Source organism: Lepidothrix coronata, unplaced genomic scaffold, assembly GCF_001604755.1.
Source record: "Lepidothrix coronata isolate B3197 unplaced genomic scaffold, Lepidothrix_coronata-1.0 Scaffold33, whole genome shotgun sequence".
Taxonomy (NCBI): domain Eukaryota; kingdom Metazoa; phylum Chordata; class Aves; order Passeriformes; family Pipridae; genus Lepidothrix; species Lepidothrix coronata.
This window is the reverse complement of record NW_016690213.1, coordinates 1,032,582-1,053,714: the sequence shown is the minus strand read 5'-3', so window position 1 is coordinate 1,053,714 and position 21,133 is coordinate 1,032,582. Positions and strand designations below refer to the sequence as shown.

The 21,133-nt window shown below is 39.3% G+C and overlaps 1 protein-coding gene across 1 annotated transcript in view; it reads left to right on the top strand.

The window, feature by feature from the left end:
* Nucleotides 1–144: 144 nt before the first annotated feature.
* The window catches only part of PPP2R5A (protein phosphatase 2 regulatory subunit B'alpha), a 45,165-nt gene continuing 24,176 nt past the window's right edge, over nt 145–21,133 (top strand). Inside the window, exons 1-2 of the mRNA XM_017811661.1 lie at nt 145–901; nt 19,397–19,593. Of these exons, the coding sequence (XP_017667150.1) occupies nt 751–901; nt 19,397–19,593 (348 nt within the window). The 5' untranslated portion in view covers nt 145–750. The remainder of the gene's footprint in view (nt 902–19,396; nt 19,594–21,133) is intronic.

Here is a 21,133-nt window from a genome sequence, read left to right as displayed (position 1 = left end):
CCCCCCCCCCCCCCCCCCCCCCCCCCCCCCCCCCCCCCCCCCCCCCCCCCCCCGCTCAACTCCGCTCGCTCCGCCAAGTTGCGCGGCCGCTGCCCGGCAGCTCCGGGGCTCAGGCGGCGGCGCTCGCGGCGGCCCGGGACGGGGCGGGATGACGGCGGGGAGCTCCTGGCGGCGGCTGAAGGGGGAGAAGAAGGGGCGTGTGGAAGCGAGCGGCTGAAGCCCGGGGGAGAGCCCGGCCGATGACAGCGGGCTCGGCTGCAGGGGACGAGGAGCGAACGAGGCGGGAGCGGGGCAGCGGCGCCGCCAAACCCGTCCCGCGGCGGGTCGCGCCGCGCCTGCCCTGAGGAGAAGCGGGACCCCGGGAGGGAAAGTTTGGCGCCCGCCCGCCCCCGCCCCGCCGGGCAAAGTTGTCTTTGGATTTGTTTGTTTGTTTTCCCTTTCCTTCTCCTCCTCTTCCCCCCCTTCCGCTCCCCCGCCGGCTCCGCGCGGGGAGGAAACGGCGAGGGAAGCAGGAACTGAGGAGCCACCCGGGAGCCTTCCCAGCGCCCGGCAGAGCCCGCTCCGCGCCTCTCTTCTCCCCGTCGGCGCGGCGTGCGAGGGCAGCCAAGACTTCGGGGTTTTTTTTTTTTTGGTGGTGATTTTTTTTTTTCCCGTTGTTTGTTTGTTTGTTTTAAGCCCCTTTCTTTTTTGCCCGCCCGCTTCTCCTCCGGTCTAATATATGCTCGTGGAGAGCCGCCCCGCCGCCCAGCCATGTCGGCGGCCATCTCTGCGGCGGAGAAGGTGGATGGCTTCACGCGGAAATCGGTGCGCAAGGCGCAGAGGCAGAAGCGCTCGCAGGGCTCCTCGCAGTTCCGCAGCCAGGGCAGCCCCGTGGAGCTCTCGCCGTTGCCCCAGCTCAAAGGTACGAGCCCGCCCTCCTTCCCTGCCCTCCGGCTGCAGGTGCCGCTGCCGGCACCGCCTGCCCTGCCTTGGCCCCTTCCCCGCGCCCTCTGCCCTTTAGCCGTGTCCTCCCCTGCCCCCGATGCTTTCCAGGTAGGGACCCCGCGGCAGGAATTCTGCTTCCTCTGCTCACATAAACCAGCGTCGCACAGGTTGGCTGTCGCTCGCTGTCCCGGGCACTGCGGCCACTGAGTCGGCACCCCCCTTTTCTGGCTAGTTCGTGTGCTTTTTGAGGTCTTACCGAAGAAAATATAGACGGTAAGTTGAGTTCAGGAGGGCAAGGAATTGAGCGCTAAAACCTGGGAGCGATCGGTGGCTCCTCCCACGGGGGATTTTGCCAAGAGGAACTCTGTGCCCGTGCCATGGTATCCCGAGTTGCCGGAGAGAGTTTGCGTTTGGCTGCTCGGTTCTTTCGCACCGCTTTTGGGACAGTATTTGAATGGCGTTTTGGTGGTCTTCAGGAGTTGCCTCGGAGACCTTCTCCTGCACAGTGATGTATGAAAACACTCACAAGTGAATGAAAACTCTGAATGCTGAACTTAAGATAGACAGCGAAGGTTTTATCCTCTGTACTGCAGCTAAACTCTAAGAAGGCTCAGTTCATTAGGTTACAATAGTGAAACGAAGTTCACTGCAACCTTCTACATCTTTAAACATCAGAATAGATTTCTGTATGTTTTAAAAATTAGAAAAAGTACTTTTTAGGCAGAGATTACAAACTTGTTACTAAAGCATTTGTCAGGGACCTGAAAAATAAAGGAGAGCGATTACCTTAATGTGACCCAGCATGTTAATTTTGCTCCCACCAGTTTTAAAGCCTTAAGGCTTTTGAAGCTGCATCATATGATGGTGGGAAAAAAAATATCTCTTATTTGCAGCAAATATCCGAAATCTGAATGAGATATGCCAAACTTTAAAAATATTCCTAGGTATTAAGTAATTTTTCAGTTTGCGTTTTGTGGCTTTTACAGTCATGTCTGTAGTATTTCAACACAGTCCATTTTCCCTAGTGTTTCAGTGGCAGATATAAGTGAATCATAAATTTGGGTCTTAGCAGAAATGTTATTAAATACAGATAAGCTTGGGCAGGGGGATAACAAGGACAGGGTTGGTTGTTTGGGTTTTTCACACATTTGTTGCATCAGCTTTAAGTCTTAGTCTTAACAACAGCAAGGGATGTTCTTGCCTCTTGTTTTGGGCTTTCATTTCTGTATGAAGTTGTGTCTTGTCTTGGTGCACTAGTTTGATTTGAGGGATTTATAACCAAGATAATTTGTTTGAAATCAAGATTTGGTTTCTGCTGTTCACATACTGTTTAGACAGTGTATTTTCCTCGGAGATCACTTTCAGAAAACCACACTTGAGACCTTGTAAAGGCACTTGATAAGTATTACACATAGGTGGCAGACTTCAGAAAGTTTGAGTCCTGACCCAGCAAACAGTTAAACATATATGCTTTATTCAGGGAGTAATTCCAGCTTAAATCAGCAAAATGTCCAAGTTTATGTTCTTTGCTGAGCTGGGATTTTAATATTAAATTTTTACCTCTGTGTTATTAAGTCTTGTAGTTTTGTGAGTGTGGTTTTACAGCTTTTTACTTATAACACAGAGAAATTTTGTATGGCATCAGCAGCTCAGATGTTTGGAAATTTGAGGCCGTAAACCAGCAGAGGAATTTCTTCAGTTATGCAGGATTTTATAGTAGTTTGAATTTCCTTATTGCCTTAAGTTCTTAAAGGAAAATCCCATCTGTGATTCAAATGTAAAGACTTACCCTATAGACCTGCTTCAGAACAAAAGTTGTGGGCAAAATATACTCTTGTGAGCTGTAGTGTCCCAGCCAGGCAGTTTGCAGAAAGTCCTCCATTTTACAGCACTCCTCTGCATGTTTTTCTCCCTTGGGTATGTGATGTTAGATTTGTCCTGAACGTAGCTGTGGACATAGGATAATTTCTTTCCACCTGCTTGATGTTCCCTCTCTCCCTTTCTCTCTTAAATGTTTGTTTGTGGTTTTTTTTGTAATTCTTTCCTTAGGTATCTGTTACTCATCACTGACATCAGATATATGAGACTCTTAAACCTCTCTGGACCCTGAAACCAAAAAAGGTTCTAGAAAGAGTTTGCTCTCTCTGTAAATGTGTCATTTTGTGTAACTTTTTGTTCTGATTACATACATCTTGGGAAGATGCAGCTTTGCTTTATTCTCTAAAGTTAATGTGGGAATCAGTATTAGCTATGATGCTGCCAGTGTAGTATCATCTACAGAATCGCCAGCCAGAGTACCTAGGGAGGGGCTGAAAAAGGAAAGCACAGTCATTATACTGATGCCTACGGGTACTCAGCATACACTTAAGTATTTAGAATAAGACATTTTGCTTTTACAGATCTCTTCAAATAAATGGCTAAATCTGAGGTGTTCCAAACCTCTGTTGGGAGAAAAATAGTGGTTTTTAGATGAAAAAGCAGCTTGGTATTATGCTACTGTAAATATTTCATCTTGTTTATAGTATTGACTTGTTTAATCAAAAATATTCTAAAATAAGTATAAGCAGTATTCTAAAATTCCCCATTAGATTTGTCAGACTGGCCTAAAACACTTGCATCTATTGTACTGGGGGGAGAGATGGTCCAGAAGAAAAATAAAAGCTACCCATCCACTTCAGGAAGTACCTTCTTGGGTGTAGAGAGTGTTGTGGGATTTTTCCTTTTCTCTAGGGACTGTTTTGTTTGCCACTGAAATGGTCAGATCAGGTTGTGTAACACACTTTCAGAGTTGTGTTGTTTCAAAGGCTTTAGACAGATAATCTTAAAAGTACCTATTTCTGGAGTTAATTGTGCTGCTGCTGTGCATTACCAAAATTCCCTCATTTGGCTGTGTATTCCTTCTGGCAGTGATACAGTAGATTTGTTACTAGTGGGTAACAGTCCCACTTAGTACCCCAATAGTAGGTACTCTTCCCTCGGAGGTGTTGTTGGGGGAGTGAGATTGAGAGGAGGGGAAGTAAAGTTGTGTGTTGTCGTCAACCTTCAGCTTGTTTTTGTGCGTGATGATATCTTTTCTTTTTAGATAGAAACTCGGCAAACTCAGGATATTCAAAATAAATGAGTAATGTGTTCTTCAGTTAATTTAGCAGGTTTTCTCAAGTGTTTGTTATTCAGGAGAACAACATTTTACTGTATTATTTAAAAACTGAAAAAGAAATACTGGAGACACAGTGACTGTATTTAAAAGAAAAAAAAAGGTTGTTAAATCTGTTAGAAGTTGAAGTTGGTTTTTTTCCCCATCTCCCTTTTCATTTTGTTACCTTAAAGTTTACATAATATAAATATTTTTAAGAATCTGCAGCCAAAATAATGTGCTGGTTAACAGTAGGATTTTATCACTTCATGGACAGTTCTGAGAGTATTGAGTTTAAAGAAGTCTGGCAAAGGAAGTGTTATTTTAAATGTCTTAAGAAGTGGTGATTGTCTCAATAGAAGGTTGTTTTAACAGGCTGTGATAGAATATGCAGTTACCTTTGTTTTTGAAAAAGATATAACTTGACCTTGGAACCTGATCTGACTCTTTACGGTAGATGTAGTGCTTGTCTCTGTCATTTTTGGTTGAAGAAGAATGTAAAAATACAGATGGAAAGTGGTTTATTTAATATAGTTAATATGGTCTGTCAGGTTGTAAAGCAAATAGATCTTTTCCTTTTGTTTTTCCCCCCTGTGTACCAAAGATGTCAACTGCAGCTGGGAAGAATAAACATTTTCTGATGCCTTTCTGTGTTTTTTCTCAATAATGAATATCCATTTGGGAAGATGCATATCACTGCAGGCATTTGTCCTGTATCATGCTCAGAGAATATATACGTGAAAATAAATTCTTAGTACTCACTTCTAAATTAAGTTGTCTCCCCACAGAGAGAACTCTGGCCCTTACAGCAGAAGAACTGGAAAGTAGTACAGAAATCTTTTAGCCTTAGGCTAACAAGAGTTGTAATGATCTCTGTGGGGCTGAGAATTGTGGAAGTGAAGTATACTGGAATAAGGCATTTTTGAGAAGACCTTCCAGTGTGTAGTTTCAGCATTCAAATACAGGCTGTAAAACAGGTGTTAACTGTAGTATTTTTCTTTACTTAAACCCTTGAGAGAGAGAGCTCAGGTTTGACTGAAAACCGGTTGCCATGTCGCTATACTTTTGTGGAAATGTTACAGGAAGGCCTAATAAGCTTATGGGTAAAACTTTTATGTTCATTAATCTGTCAGGATCACTTCAAAACCTTAAACTTTGAGTCCCATAGCCTGTGCTTCAGTGACAAAAGTAAGTGAAATTAAAAACAGCTGAGAGGAATTTTCTTCTTCTATTAAGTTGCCTTTGCTCCCTAAAGGAAAATGTGCTTTAAAATTTTAGAATAGTTTACTTTTACTACAGCCTTAATAAATATTTGTAAGTGAAATGAGTTTTCTGTCTCAGACTTGCACTTTGTTTTTTATCCCTCATGAGTCATTGTTATTTCCTCTTCTGTAGTCCCCCATCCTCTACCTTTTGTATTCAACATCCCTTGCAACTGCAATCAACTTGGGTGAGTTTTTCCTTGAGAGTGAATCTGTATTTCAAATGAAGAATGAGGATGTTCTGTGAGGAATTTAGGTTTAACTCTTATGTATAATCTCAGCAGAGTGTACTATAAAATAGTCAAAACTTCCTTTTTAGTGAAGGTACAATCTTAAGAAATAAAGAACCTATAATAGATAAAAAAGCTTTAGTAGTTCCATGAAAAACGAGCTGTTTGAATTTTTTTCTATATTAAGGAACTGTTCCTGGTTTATGGAGTGGAACATTTTAGTCTTTAATTCTTAACAAATTGACCTTTTTTTATCCATAGACTTGAATTTTTGGTCTTGGAATATACTTCCATCAAGAGCAACTCCTAAATATAGAGCCTATTGACAGTCTTCACATGAACTTTTCTATTTAAATCTTTCACATCTTCTGTGTGCCAGCTTGGTATCAGATTTCTTTTTCCATAATCATTGCTTTCTAGTTTAGTCAGATAGTAGTTTTGCAGGTGCTGAGTTTAGTGTTAGCTGCTGCAGGAAATACAAATGGAATTAGTTATTGGTCCAGGCTGTCTGATCAAAAGATGATTACTTCAATCTGCAGATTTTTTTTTTTTAATATCTATCTATCTTAAAATCATTCAGTGCTTTTGAAAAGGTGTCATATCAACAGTTCTGGACAGATTAATATTCTGTTTAAGCACTGAGGGGATATGTATTGTGTTCTGATGAAAAAAAGACACTTCCATTGAGAAGGCCATAAAATTCAGCTTCTATACCATTGTCATCCTGACTCTGGTTTTAATCTAACAGGCTAAAATTACTGTTCCATAGCAGCACGTGGATTTTGAAGGTTGGAACTGCAGATAAATTAGACTAATAGGTAGTAAATAACATCTGTTTTATAAGACTCCCTTGGCAAAATGCTCTGCTTGAAACTGGACAGTGACAGCTTCTTTTTTAATGCCTGAATCATTGATTTTATCAGATAATCGCTGAACTAGTTTCTGTCATGAACAGTGAAGTATCTCTACAAGATGCCTATTTCATAGTATATGTCTGACTTAAAAGCAGAACTCATCATAGTTAAGGTTGCCTAGTTTTCCTTCACAAGACCTTATTCTCAGCTGCTTACAACATTGCTGAACTGTTTGTACTGAAGTTTTCCATGCCAAGTATGGACAGTTTTATTTGGAACTGTTCCTCAGGCTAATTTTCTTAGTTTCAGCAAAAAACAGTTCAAACTGCTTCTAAGACTAGAGAAAAAATAAATTGTATATTGTTGGTACTAAAAAGAAAAAAAAGTCTAATTTGGTCCAGATTCTTCTTTGGTCCAGTTCTAGCTGTTGCAGCTCAGCACCAAGAGTGATGAGTCAGTATTTACTATGCTGTTACGTATAGATCCTTCGGGATGTGCTGTGCTGCTCCCATCTGCCTTGCTCTGGGAGGCTGCTGTGTGTGGTTTTCTTTGGGTTTCTTTTCTGCAGCACAGCAACTCTGCCCATGGAAAACTTGTAATTTCCTGCAAGCAAGAGCCCAGAAGTACATTATAGGTGAGGGGATAGTATGGAACTGGGGGGCTGATTAGAGAAGCTTGAGCAGGAAAAAAGGGCGGAAGCCATCTCCTCTCCAGTGGCTGCAGTGAGCTCAGTGTTGGGAGTCTCAACAATCCTGTCAGCTGTGAAAATGACTGGAAATGTTTCTTGTCATATTCCCCTCTAATTTCTTCATAGCTTTTCATCGCAACCTTAGATTTTTTGAACTTCATGTGGTCTCTTCCTGAAACTTCACAGGCTTAGGGTTTTGTTCTGTACATCAGGAATCGATTACAGATGAGTTGGTTCATCAAATGAGTCTTTTCTTGAGGTTTAAAATTGAGGAGAGCATAACTTTAATGGCTGTGATTAGAGCATGAAATTCACTTTCAGTCATTGTGTTTACTAGTACTGCTTCTGGCTGCTATACTTTTGGGGATGAGGTTGGCAAGTGAAGCTGGGAAAGACTGGTGAAATGTATGTGCAGGATACTGGGGCTCAATGTTTAAGGGTAAGAAGGCTATGGGAAGAAACAGCAGCCTGATCAGAATTTAGCAGACCTGTAGCCTGCTAAAAGCGTAGCTTGTGTTGCTGCAATGGATATGGTGAAAAAAGGCTATAGATTAAAAAATAAAAATCGTGCTGTTATGTTGCCTGGGTACCACTGGGAAAAGGTTTCTGTCTCATTCTCATTCATCTCTTTGCCATTGCTTTTCCTGACCTTACCAGGCAAAGCTTTGGTGACATTGGTGGGTTTTGTCACCTTTGATATAATAGGGTTCAGAAGAAAAATACAGATCTTGCTGTGGAGTTGGGAGGTCAAAGTGTGAGTAACAACGAAAAAGTTTACTTGCACATGTGTATATTCAAGAACAGTGCTGCAAAAGGAAGATGTTGTAATTCTAGTAAGTGATTTTTAAACGCTGAGAATTTAAAAGACATTTAAGTTACTCCCTACCATAACAGAAAAACTTTCCATATGTTATGAGTTTCAAATTACCGATTAAAAGTTTATATCTGAGACGATCACACACTTGGAGACTTGACAAGCTGTGGGTAGCAGGCATGAAAGCAGCATGGTAGGTTTTCTCAGAACTGAAAGAGCAGGTGGGGTGAGCAAGTTTAGAGAAGGACAGTATAGATTGGGCCATGAAGGCTGATCTGAAGAAGAGCAGGAATAAAAAGTTACAGCAATGTCTGAGTACAAAGGGGTACTTACTTACAGCTTTATTTTTACTGTAGTTGTATTTGAGAATTAGCAGAGTGCATCACTGCGTAAATAAATGAACTTTTAGAAGTGATTTAATGGGTTACTTTATTTCTGGAGATGGTTGGTCCTTTTAAAAATAACACAATTTTAATTATATTACTTTCTTCCCAAGTAAAATTTTATAGGAAAGTGTAGGGAAATGGGTTTAAAAAGAAAAGTTCTAATTTAGTGTAATAGTGTAAAACTTTTCAAAAGTGTATCCTGTTTTCTATTAAAAATTCTATACTTACTTAAAATATGGCCTACATAAAAGACTGAAGTCTTGCTAACAGCATAAGTTTTGGTTCCACATGTATGTAACAGCAACAAATGAGAACTTAACTTTGATTTTGAATTATGTATGTGAAGTAAACTTGTGTATTTCAGCATCACTGGATTCTGTAGAAAAGCAGTAATTTTATTTTGAGAAGACAAATTAAGGTGCAAATGTCAGAACCCTCTTGAGAGGCATAAGCTTGGTCCCACTATAAAGTCAGGAAGGACACAATTTGGTAATTCATCTCTGTGTACATTCCCTTAAGAGAAAGAAGCAGGATCAAAATAAACCCAGCACATGAAAATGTTGTAAATTGAGTTTAAAAATAGCCAAGAGATTTTGCCAAAAGGGAATATGCGCAAGTGTAGGATCCCTCATTACTAAATACTTGATGTTTACAATTTTTGATAGAACATAGCTGCTAGAGCATGGTTAAAATTGATGAAAAAGTAGCTCAACCTTTTACTTATGAGGCTAAGTGTTTAATTAAAGTGAAGTAGGCAAAGAGATCCTGCAAGTGCCTGAATATTTGTCTGCTCAGGATGATCTGTTCTCAGTCAGGTTGGTGGGAGTTTGGTCACTAACAGCAGCAAACCCAGAATTTCACCTGTGTTTCCTGTCTAATTTAATCATAATAACGCTACAATAGGAAGAACTATAAAATATCTCATATTATTTATCTGAGAAGACTGAAAAGTAAGAAACATTTGTTCAACCAATTAGTAAACTATCTATTTATCCAAGGAATTATATCCAATACTTGTAACTTCCACATGGATTTACGAAGGGATTCAAGGGGAGAAGCGGTTTTTCCTTCCTTTTTGAAAAGCTAGATTGAATGTTTCCTCTTGCACACATTTCCTATTAAATTACTCCCCTGTACATCATCTTCACATTTAAAATAGCTAAGTGCTAAATTAAAGGCAAAATGAGTTTCTGTACTTCTGCAAAATGTTTAACAGCTACCCCTTGGTTTCAAATAAAAGCTGTTTTTATATTGCACTGAGCACAAATATTGCCATGTGAAAATTACATGGGTGTTCCTTCAGTTTCTGGGAAAACATAAACAAACTTGATTTGTAATGTTGACTTGGTTGTTCTAGTGTGATGTCAAACTGGAGCAACTTCATCTTACTTAAAATTAATTTTATACTTGCATAAGGTGAGGAAATGATTGGGGAAGAATGCAAGTTAATAAATTTTTAATCTTAATAATATCACACACTAGATCCACTTATGGCCTACTTCATTATCAACACTTAATAATTATAAACTACTGTAATTTCAGTCACATGTGAGTTTTGCTGTTGACTTAATATAAAGGGAACTTATTAAAATTCTGTTTACTTAAGTTCTGTTTAATATCCAGTTCTGTTTAATATCTTTATTGATGATTTAGATGAGGGGATTGAGTCCACCATCAGCAAATTTGCAGATGATGCCAAGTTGGGGGGGAGCGTTGATCAGCTGGAAGGCAGGAGGGCTCTGCAGAGGGACCTGGACAGACTGGAGAGTTGGGCTGATTCCAACGGGATGAGGTTCAACAAGGCCAAGGGCCGGGTCCTGCACTTTGGCCACAACAACCCCCTGCAGCGCTACAGGCTGGGGACAGAGTGGCTGGAGAGCAGCCAGGCAGAAAGGGACCTGGGAGTTTGGATTGACAGGAAGCTGAATATGACCCAGCAGTGTGCCCAGGTGGCCAGGAAGGCCAATGGCATCCTGGCCTGGATCAGGAACAGTGTGGCCAGCAGGACCAGGGAAGTGATTCTTCCCCTGTACTGAGCACTGGTGAGGCCACACCTTGAGAACTGTGTCCAGTTCTGGGCCCCTCAGTTCAGGAAGGATATTGAGGTGCTGGAGCAGGTCCAGAGAAGAGCAGCAAGGCTGGTGAAGGGACTTGAGCACAAGTCCTATGAGGAGAGGCTGAGGGAGCTGGGGCTGTTCAGCCTGGAGAAGAGGAGGCTCAGGGGAGACCTCATCACTCTCTACAACTCCCTGAAAGGAGATTGTAGCCAGGTGGGGGTTGGTCTCTTCTCCCAGGCAGCTCTCAGTAAGACAAGAGGGCATGGTCTTAAGCTATGCCAGGAGAGGTTTAGGTTAGATATTAGGAAGAAATTCTTTACAGAGAGGGTAATCAGGCATTGGAATGGGCTGCCCAGGGAAGTGGTGGATTCTCCATCCCTGGAGGTTTTTAAGATGAGAGTGGATGTGGCACTTAGTGCCACGGTCTAGTAACCACAGCGGGGTTGGATCAAGGGTTGGACTTGATGATCTCAGAGATCCCTTCCAACCTGTCTGATTCTATGATTCTATGAAAATTGTAAATACCATTTCTGTGCTTTCAAACTTAGAAAGTGCAAATAGATTTGGTTTCATAGCAGAGAGCTCAGGTTCCTATGAATCAAAAATGTTTTTAATGCAGCCCTGTATAATGGGTATTAAGCTGAGCCTGTGTGGCACACAGCTTTTGTCACCTGCTTTTCATCTCTCTTTATTCCCTGGTAATGTAGGTGCAGAGGACTACAGCTAATGTGAGGTAAAATAGGGAGCAGAGCTGCTCAGGTTATTCTTTAATTCTTAGCAGGTTAGTTGTGAAATGCTTCCTTGAGTCCTCCTTGTCACAGCCTGAAGGGTAATATTGCATCTTCAAAATTATGTGCAACAATCCAAAATTTTGTTGAACTCTTATACTTTAGATAGTATTCCTTAAGGGTAAGTGCTTCCACTTGGGGAAAAGTATAATTAACAGTTTGTGTCAGGAACATGAAGCATCATACCACTGTCCTTTCTGATCTTTTTGATTTGACAGTCTCAGAAGCTTGGTCTGTTGTCTCTTTCCATTTTATTTTTGTAGGGTCTCTTGGGTCTTGCTAGTGGTGAATTTTCCTGGCACAGGAGTGAGGTAGCAGGAACAAGTTGCCCTGTGCCAGCCTCTCTGGGTGCCTTCACCTTGTGGCTTACACAATGTATGTAACCTGAGTTAGACTTGAAAGAGAGACCTGTTTACATACTCAGGGCTTTGAGCGTCTTATGCCTTCTCCTTAGGAGGATTTCTTGAAAGCATCTCTGCTTTACCATAACAAAAACCTTTGTTGCATTTCAGTATAACAAAAGCTATTTAGGAGTTGTCTTTTCTGTTTTGGGAAAACAGTTTTAATTCTTTGTGTCAACTTCTGTAATTTTAAGTTAAAGTTTGCCATCCATCCAATATTCACATCTTCTGAGAAACAATTTCCCATTCAAGACATAAATTACTCTCCCCTTTTCCCAGTTTGATGACTTGGCTGTGCATCTTAATTCCATGCTAGGATTTATCGACCTAAAGAGTCAGGGTTCCTAATTTAAATTAATTTTAAGATCACTGTTACTTATTAATCATGAGCTATTCCACCTTTGTCAGGCCAGTGAAATGATTATTTGGGCTAATGTCTTGCATGCAGGAGAGAATGTTGAGCTCTTAGAGGCTCTGGATATATTCAGAATAGGCCTGCTGTGGCATATGATCAGTCACTGAAACTGCTTGATGGGTTTTAAATGAAGACAGCAAATACAGTTGCAGTGTATGCCAAAAACATAAGTGAATGCATCGGGGAACATAATAGTTGACTTACTGATCAGAGAAAGCTTGTTTCATATACAAGAGGAGTAGGGGGTAATTGTTTTGGTAGTAAGGTAATAGTTTTTTGAAAACATATGCTTCAGCTGTGTAAGAAGTGAAACTTATTTGCCTGTTCTGGTAAATATAGTATCACTCTGAACAAAACTTCATATAGTTGACGACATGCAAATTGCCCAACTTCTCAGTACTTTCAAAATCAGCATTGATTCAACTGTGTCAAGTCATTGGACAAAATTTTTTTTCTGTTTTTCTTTATAATTGTTGTTGCATGGAGCTGAATTTCAGTTAGATTTTGAACTGCTGGTATGCTCTTGAGGAAACATTGATATTGTTCAAGTTGTACGCTTTTTTAAGGGTGACTTTAGGGTGGTTTTTGTCCCTGTTTCAATGGTGGGTATGCTTGGTGAGTCTTTTTTTGTTTGTTTAAAGAATCAGTAGTGCTTTAATTCTCCTTTTTGAGGAGTTATGGTAGAAATGAAGTGAATTGTGGCAGGCCTGGTTTCTAGAGTCTTGCTATCTAACATTTTAAGGACCAAGAGGATAATTTCTATTACTTTTCGCATCTGACTGCGTGTTGTCTTCTGTAATTAGACAGTAGGAAATAGGGCTATTAATATGAAAGCATTTCAGCAGGGTACTTTTTTACTTTCTGAAGTGTCTTGGCTGATTCAAAACTTAATTAAAATCAAGGGATTTAACATGGTAGTAGCTGGAGACTCTTAACTATATGAGGTTGTTTGTACTGTCTTCCAAACTTTCTTATAATCTAGATAAGACACTTGCAGTTTATTATCATTGCAAGAAGTCATGTCACAGAATTTGTGACAGATGTTGTTAGATCAGCATGGGCTTTTCAGATTTTCTGGACTGATTTGTTGAGGTCAACTGCTGGCCATGTGGAGCAGCAGATGAGACTCTCTGAACAAACAGTATCTGATACTGGATGTGAGATGGCTTTCCAGGAGTACTTTTATTAAGTGACTTCAAAATTATCCATAGCCTAGACTTGTAACTAACTCTGTAAACCACAATGCAGTGTGTGAATAAAATTCACTGTTGATTGTTATTCTCATCTAATGTGTGAATTCTTTTTTTTTTCCTTCACTGGCATGTATCACAAAACTGATCTTAAATCCAGAATATTCTAATAAGCAAAATTTATGATTTTTTTTCAGCTATTTCAAAAGAAAAGAGATATTTACTTGGATGATGGTATGATTTTTAGGTGGGTGTTTTTGCCACTTTGAATTTGACTTTGCATAATTGATGGGAGAAGGGTGTATGTTAACTTGGGTGAAATGTGTGCTGTAGGGATAGTTAAGCAAGTAGGGTACCACTGTGTTTTGAAGTATTGTTTATGGGGATGTTTCAGTGCAAGTCTTGCCTGATGACCATCTGCAGAATAGTCTACCTAAACATGGAAGTACAGGAGAAGCTCAGCTTGTTATCTTGATTGCATCTTTGCAGACTTTCTGATTTCTGAAATGAAGAGATTAAATGTATGAGCCCACAGGTCCTAGACAGGATTGACCAACGTGCTTTCTGTACCTTTAGTTCTGTGCCAAGTATTTTTTTTTTTTTAAATCTCCTATAGGTAGTATAAATTTCCTTTCAAAAGTGATTGAAAATACCATTTTACTTCATTATCTTCCAAACCTTCTTCTCTAGTGAACAAACCTACTATTGTAGAAGGACTGGTTAACTTTAAAGATGCATAAAGTTGTTCTGTCTGACTCCCTTATCTGTCCTGGAAAGTCAGAGCTCTGTTTACTGATGACATGCAAAAGAACTTAGCCCCTTCCAGAGTCCCAGCAACAGCTCTAGATTTTGGGGTAACAAGTAATTTGAAAATGCATGCTGTTGAACCCAGAATGGAGGGGGAAGAGGAAAAACCTACAGTCCTGGTCTACTAAATAATGGTACTTATTCCTAAGGGGTAACAGAGGTTTTTTTTCTATGTGGAAAATCTGATGAAAAGGTTCCTTGGATGCCTAAAGTGCTGCAGGAGTGCTCATCTGAGTAGTCCCATCAGTTTCAGTTGGGTTGTTGAGCTACCAAAAGCTGGAATTGTGGGAAAATCTGTTACGGGTGTATGGAGTTACTGGGGAATGTTATACACTACCAGTGTAGCCAACTACACCGTGAGATTTTATATAGGGGACAAATTTTTCTTTAAAAAGGAGCTTAAGGTGATATAAAACAAAATCAACCAAAACCCACAATAAAACAAAACCCTCAAAATTATTCCCCAAAAATATCTAACTTCACTGAAAAAGCCTACCTATACATTATCTCATGTCTTTATAGTTGGATGAAGTGCTTCCACAGGAGATGGTAAACTTAACTTAGCAGCTCACTGCAGAGCTGCTGCTCCCGACTCTCATCCTGTGTGAGAGCTGATGCACATCAGGCCCCTCCAGAAACCATTTAACCTCGCTAATATGACCATGTTATTGAGTTAAAGCAGCTTATGGAAGAGCCTGACAAGTTCCAGAGCCAGTGTTGATGGATGGATGTGACTGGGAACAGAGAATAGGAAGGGAGGAATAAATGGCAAGGGGGTGGCAGGGAGACACTCCTCTCCTTGTTGCCAACCAACTGCTTTGCTGCCTGTCGGGCTGCAGATGGAGATTTCTGAGAACCTGGGAACATGCTCAGTCCCCTGCTGTAACATCAATTGCATCAAAACTGCATCTCATAAAGATGCTTTACTGTGCCTGTAACATGAACAGTGACACTGATGCTAAGAGAGATCACAACAATAATGTACACAAGAACCCTCAAGGACAAAAATAAAGTTTAGGTTAAATTGGAGTCCCTGTTCTTGGTTTGTGTAGGTTAGGGCAGAGTTTATCGGACCAACTCCTTTTCAGACTAATGGTGTCTCTGAAAAGATCAGGCTGCACAACAGTGCTACTGATGTGAAGAAAACCCCAAACCCAAAGATTTGGTGTCTCAAAGTACATGTATGTGCTCCTCTCTCCATGTCAGTGTTAAGGCTTCATTCTGCTCTAGCAGATCCCTCCACCATTGAGTAGGACTGCACACAGCATAGGAAATGTAGCCAGACAACAGGCACTAATTGCTAAACTTTGCACAGTGGAATGCAACGTGATCCTTGTCATGTATTGTTTGTCAGGGAATTATGTAGAAGTGTAGGATTGTCACCAAGTTCAATTTAAGGAGTACAGCACGTGTGGTACTTTATTCCATAGTGTCATTGTCCTCTAAGTGCTTGAAAGGGCTATGTATGAACTGCTCTAAGAGGCTGTCAGAGGAAAAACTTATTGGTTGTTTCTCTGGCTTCTGCATCTTCCTGGGTCAGCTTCTTCAGGAAAAAGTAGAAATATGCTTCTTCAGGAAAAAGTAGAAATATTTAATTAGAGATACTTAAAAAAAAAAAAGGGAAAATTGTCGGAAATGATCGAGAGGGTTTACTTTGTATTGGAGGGAAAGTATGATTTTTGAACTTGCCATTTGTGTAGCTGAGAGAGGTTTTATGGCTTTAGAGTCTGGTTTCTGCTGCTGAAGCAAGGATTATGTTAGGTTCTCTGGCTTTGTACTGAAGGTCTTGGGTAAACAGTAGATGAGAAAGGAGAAGTATCTATCTTTTCTTTCTGGCAGAAAGGCCTGTAAACATAGGAGATAAATATCCTGTAGGAAGACATCATTGTAGTCCCTGGGCTAGTGATCCAGTGCTGTTTGTAGCTCCAATTTGTAGCTACCAGTGAGGTGGCTCTTTGGTTGTGAACTCTTTCCCTATCTATGTTGTTCGGGCCTTTCCTGGAAAGATTCATCTCTTAACTCAATATTTCATGCTTAGATTTGCATTGATGACCTTATAAATTTAAGAGCATTCAATTTAGAGACAAATCTGTACAATCATGCAGTTTTAATGTTTAACCAGGTCAACTTCCTTGTAAATTTTATTGCTTGATATTGTGGCTGATATGTGTGTCTGTAATCATGGAGTTTTTGTAAACAGTAGAAATAGTCTGTTGAGAATTTCAGTATTATGAAGTGCAACAATCAAATTAACAGTTTTAATCAGGTACAAACACTTTACTATCCATCGTGGAAATGACCAGAGGCAAGAAAGAGTCATGGTTAAAGTGGATCATAATTTGCAATAATTCTTTTGGTGCTGGATGTTAAGTTTTTGTCTTCAGGATTTCCCACCACCCTACTTGATTTGGGATTGTTTCATTGAGGCATCCACTGTCTACTTTGAACTTAATTTATCTTCTATGGTCCTTATGGTATTTAGGGCATTTGAAGAATAGCAATTATCTTGAATTTCACATATATGGTGTAAATCTTGATAGATGTTAGATGGAAACTGGCTTAAAAATCACGTCACGGATTGTTAAACTACTAAAGATAAAAGGTGCAGTGTTGATGCAATTGTGGTGGTGCAGTTTATTTTATTCAAACAACTAGAATAAACTATTATGATATGATTTTTATTGTGGGATAGAGTTGTCTAGCTTCCACTGTGCTGGGATAGCTAAAGACAAGGCTTTGAGAAGTTAAGAGTGCTATCTGACAAACAAATTTTCCCCAGTCACTTAGTGGTTCCCATGGTACCTCTCATAACATTCCTGGGACAAATGTGCAATGTGTCAAGCAGAGATTGAGCACATGCAGCCAGGTTGTGCTGATATAACAGAACTGGCTCTCTTGTTACCTTATTTACTATCATGGTGGCACATAATTTTAATTTCCTTCAGATCACTAAAATAATAAGATGGTAAAATAATTATGATTCCCTTTATAAGTTTGAAAAAAGAATGTGTGTGTAGAAGAAAATACTTCTTTTGGTTTTGCTTTAAATGTTTTAAGAACAACAAAACAGATTTATGGGCCGGTTTTTCATTTGGGTGAAATTTATCTAATTGAGATAGATCAGGTTGCTACTGAAATGGACTGTTGATTCATGGCAGGAGAGAGATTCCCTGATACTCTGGTATCTAACTAAAAGTGGCTAATGCAGGAATTCCTTTGATATTCTAGGGAAGGTAGTGATTTAGTTATTTTGTCTGAATTCCTGTTACTGGCTTTTAACCTTAGATCTTTAGTCTGTTTTCACCACTGTTAGAAGTATTCAGATGCTGTCTGCTGGTTTTTGAAATCTCTAGGTAAATTTTGCTTATTTTTTTTTTTATCATCAACTAACTACTCTGTATTAGCTGTGTCTCACTGCCAGACCTTTGTAACTTGGAGTATAGTTAAGTTTGTAGCGAGGAAAAACAAGTAGGCTCGACTCCTGTGTTAGTCTGGGTATCAGCTTGGTGCCAGCGGCAAAAAAAGCTGTCCTCCCTGTGTCGGTTCCTTAAATTAGGCTTTTTGGATTTTATCCTCAGCATGTCACTGTTATTGCTTTGTTGCTATGATACAATACTTACTCATGCAATCCGCTCTAGAATATTAGAAGATCTGAACTGAAATGTTATGTAACTTACAAATGTTTTTACAGCTGATGTTCATTATTTTGCAGAGTGTAACAATTCGTGTCTTTGTAGTTATCTGAGCAAAATAAGCATCTTGCAAGGTTTTTAATTCAAAAGAAAAGCGGTTAAAATTGCAGAATTGACATTCAAAAGTGAATTGTTCTTCATGAGGGAGTAGTAATTGCTGGCTTTTTCAAAAGCTCACTGAAGTTGTTATGCTCAGCTAATAGGATCGTAACTGTCAGGTGGGGAAAGGGAATACAATACAGTATTCTGGAGTCGGAATTTTCAGGGCAGAGCGAGCAGTTGGAATTACAGTGGAGGCGTGTCAGTCCATTGTAGCAATTACTTTTTGCTTATGGAAATGAAAAAATTCTATCAGATAATTGCTCAATACTAAACCCAAGTTTTTACTCCTGTTGTTCCAGCCACTAAATGAAAGGCGTTCTGGTAAGAAACTTGAGAAACTGGCATTACCAAAGAGTGTCTGAATTGGTAAAGGTGCAATCTTCAAATGAAGTTTGTTCAATTAGAATCATTCTGAAACAAAGAGAAGCATGAGAGATTTTTTGTGATTTGTTCAGGTTTTAAAGTGAGACTTCAGATTTTCCATACTCAGTGTTCCAATGCAGTTGCCTTTTTCTTGTCTTGATAATTTCTTCGTGATGGAACATCAGTGCTATTAGCATCATTCACTCACTGCGGTATTGCTAAGGGATGTAGTCTGGCTACAGACCCATCTTGAAAATTCTTCAGGGGAGAGAGCATTCTTTATTTGGAGATAAAATTGGAAATGCAGGTTTTTTTCACAGAATAAGTGAAGTCCCAACTGGCTGATAGATGAGGTCATGCTACATTGCCGAAGTGACTTTGAACCCCCAACAAATAATTAAAACAAGAGCAAAAGGCACATTAAACCAAATTTTCAGTTAAAACCACGACTGCTTTTGTTGTGTTCATGCAACTTTGGAACAGTTACAACATGTTAAGGATGTATTAAATTTTTAAAGTGTGTAGTGCTTAATAATCCATCTTTTTTGGAGTTAATGTGAAATGCTAATGGAGAAATTTTGCTTATATCAGGTTAGAGGGGTACTGCACTCTAAAATGCAAATGTCAAGTCATAACCAAACAAATTGTCTTAATAGGCCAAAAAATCTGGAAAACCCTTACATGACTGAGATTGTAATAAATTATTTAGACCGAAGCATTAACATTCAGGATTAATCCTTTAGAAATATTGGAGTTGATTCTTAAGAGAAACATTCATCACATGATGTCAAAAGTATGTGAAGCATTTTGCATTGGGGTAAAAAGACAAGGTTCCTTCAAAGCAGATTTTACAGCTTTTAAGCAGGTTACATAATAGAGGATTAGGGAACAGAATGAGACAAATCGGATGAATGAAAGGTTAGTATGATGCACTGCTTCTGTGTATGACTTTTGGTGGGGGAGAGCTGGGACTTATCAATGTCAATGCATTTCAAATGAAGTTAATTCAGGCACTGATTTTCTGTAAATATATTTACTGCCCTATGTTTGTCTGTTATTTCTTGCATGTACCAAAAGTCGTGAATGGTGGGTCTTCCATTCTAACATGCTCAAACACACATTTTCAGTTTTGACAATATTGCTTATTGATTTGCTGGCTATAGAGCATACTATTCCCCATACTAAAAAAACCCCAGTTGTAGCTATGCAAATTTTTGTCAGCAACATAGATTTAGAAATCCTGTTTTTGCTTCTGCAGACTTAAGGGTTGTTTGTTTTTGTTTTTTATAGATGCCACCTTCAATGAGCAGCAAGATCTTTTTTGTCAGAAGCTGCAGCAGTGTTGTGTCCTCTTTGACTTCATGGACTCTGTTTCAGACCTGAAAAGCAAAGAAATTAAGAGAGCAACACTGAATGAACTGGTTGAATATGTTTCAACAAATCGTGGAGTGATTGTTGAATCAGCTTATGCTGACATAGTGAAAATGGTAAGTAGAATGCTCACGTTATAGTTTGAATTTTAATAAAATATCTTAATCAGTTGGTGATTCTTGTGGCATTTAACTCAGAATTGCTGCTGGTTATTCTGCTTATACAGTATAATGTAATTTGTTAATGATAATTTGGCTTAGAAAGGCTTGTAAAAACAAACAACTTGTAAGTTTTAATTATTAGCTGAAACGTGATTAATTAAGGTTAATTAAAATGAAAAAACTGGTACATTGCAGATGCTTGGAGTCTGGGTAAGCTTTAAAGTTGTTCTCAATCAGAAAATGGCAATATATTGATGCTTGCCATTCTTTGTTTATTTACAAGTGGCAGTGGAGTGTTAGGCTGAAGTTTTCTGGTAAAGATTCATGCAGGTACGAGTGACAGCAGAAAGGCTTATCCGTGTAAGAAAGCAGCTCTACTTTGTAAATACTTTATATGACTGTTTTGTTTTACTATTTTGGCCTTGGAGAGCTGTGCTGGAGTAGCCTAAGTGGCTTGCTGAAGTTGTAAATCATAGGATGATGTGTGCCATGCAATTTCTACAAATAGTTTGTTGAATAAGCAACAAAATATTTATGGTTGTTATCTGCTGACTTTTCCAGGTGTTTATGTACATTTTCAAATAATACTTAAGTGAAGTTTTAGATAGGCCTGTACTCTGTGTACAGGGAACACAACTGAAGGACACTGGAAAATAATCTGAAATATTTTGTATTTGTTTTTTTCCTAGAAATTTGAAAAGTAAAAAGAATGGCTTTAGTGTCTATGCATTTAGGTAAATGGTTTTCTAAACTTTGGTTAAGTTTACGTAGATAAAATGCTGGCTTTAAAAGAGCTCTCAGGAACTTAAGCAGACCAGTTAAAATATACAGCCTACAGCTTTTGTAGTTCTTCATACAGTACAAGCTATTTTTTTCTTAAAGTTTATTTTGTTTGTTGTCTGTTTTCTTTGGTTTTTTTTTTTTGCAGGCAGCTGATAGGGAAGATCAGATCTTTAATATAAATAAGCATAGAAGTTTTGCCATTACACTGAAAGGCTAGGATTACTGAAACCCTTTCAATCATTTTGGCTGTTTCAGCAGTTGCTTATTAAGTTTTACAAAAGATCTAGGACACTGGGGGGAGGTTTTATGGTTTCATTTTTTTAAATGACCTGAGTTTCTGTCCTAAATGTTTTTTACATAAGAAAATAACAGGACAAAGTATGTTCACCTCTTCTTAAGCTTCCTTTTTTTTTTTTTTTTCTTGATGCTGGTGGCAGCAAGCCTGAATCCTTGCAGTATTTTCTTATTCTGTGTGTCCTCTATAGCCTCTTGTTAGAAGAAAGAATATACAAACTACCCCATCCGACTTGTTGAAGGGAGATTTTCTTTTGTGTTGGAGTTGTTTTCTTTTCTTGGTGGTAAGGTGGTGTTGAGCTGTTCTTTTGAGGTTATTGTTGTTGTGCAAATGATTGGGCTCTGTGGATGCTTGTTTTTCCTTCCATAACAAATTTCCATTCCCTTTTCTCCCCTAAAATGACAGAAAATGAAGAAG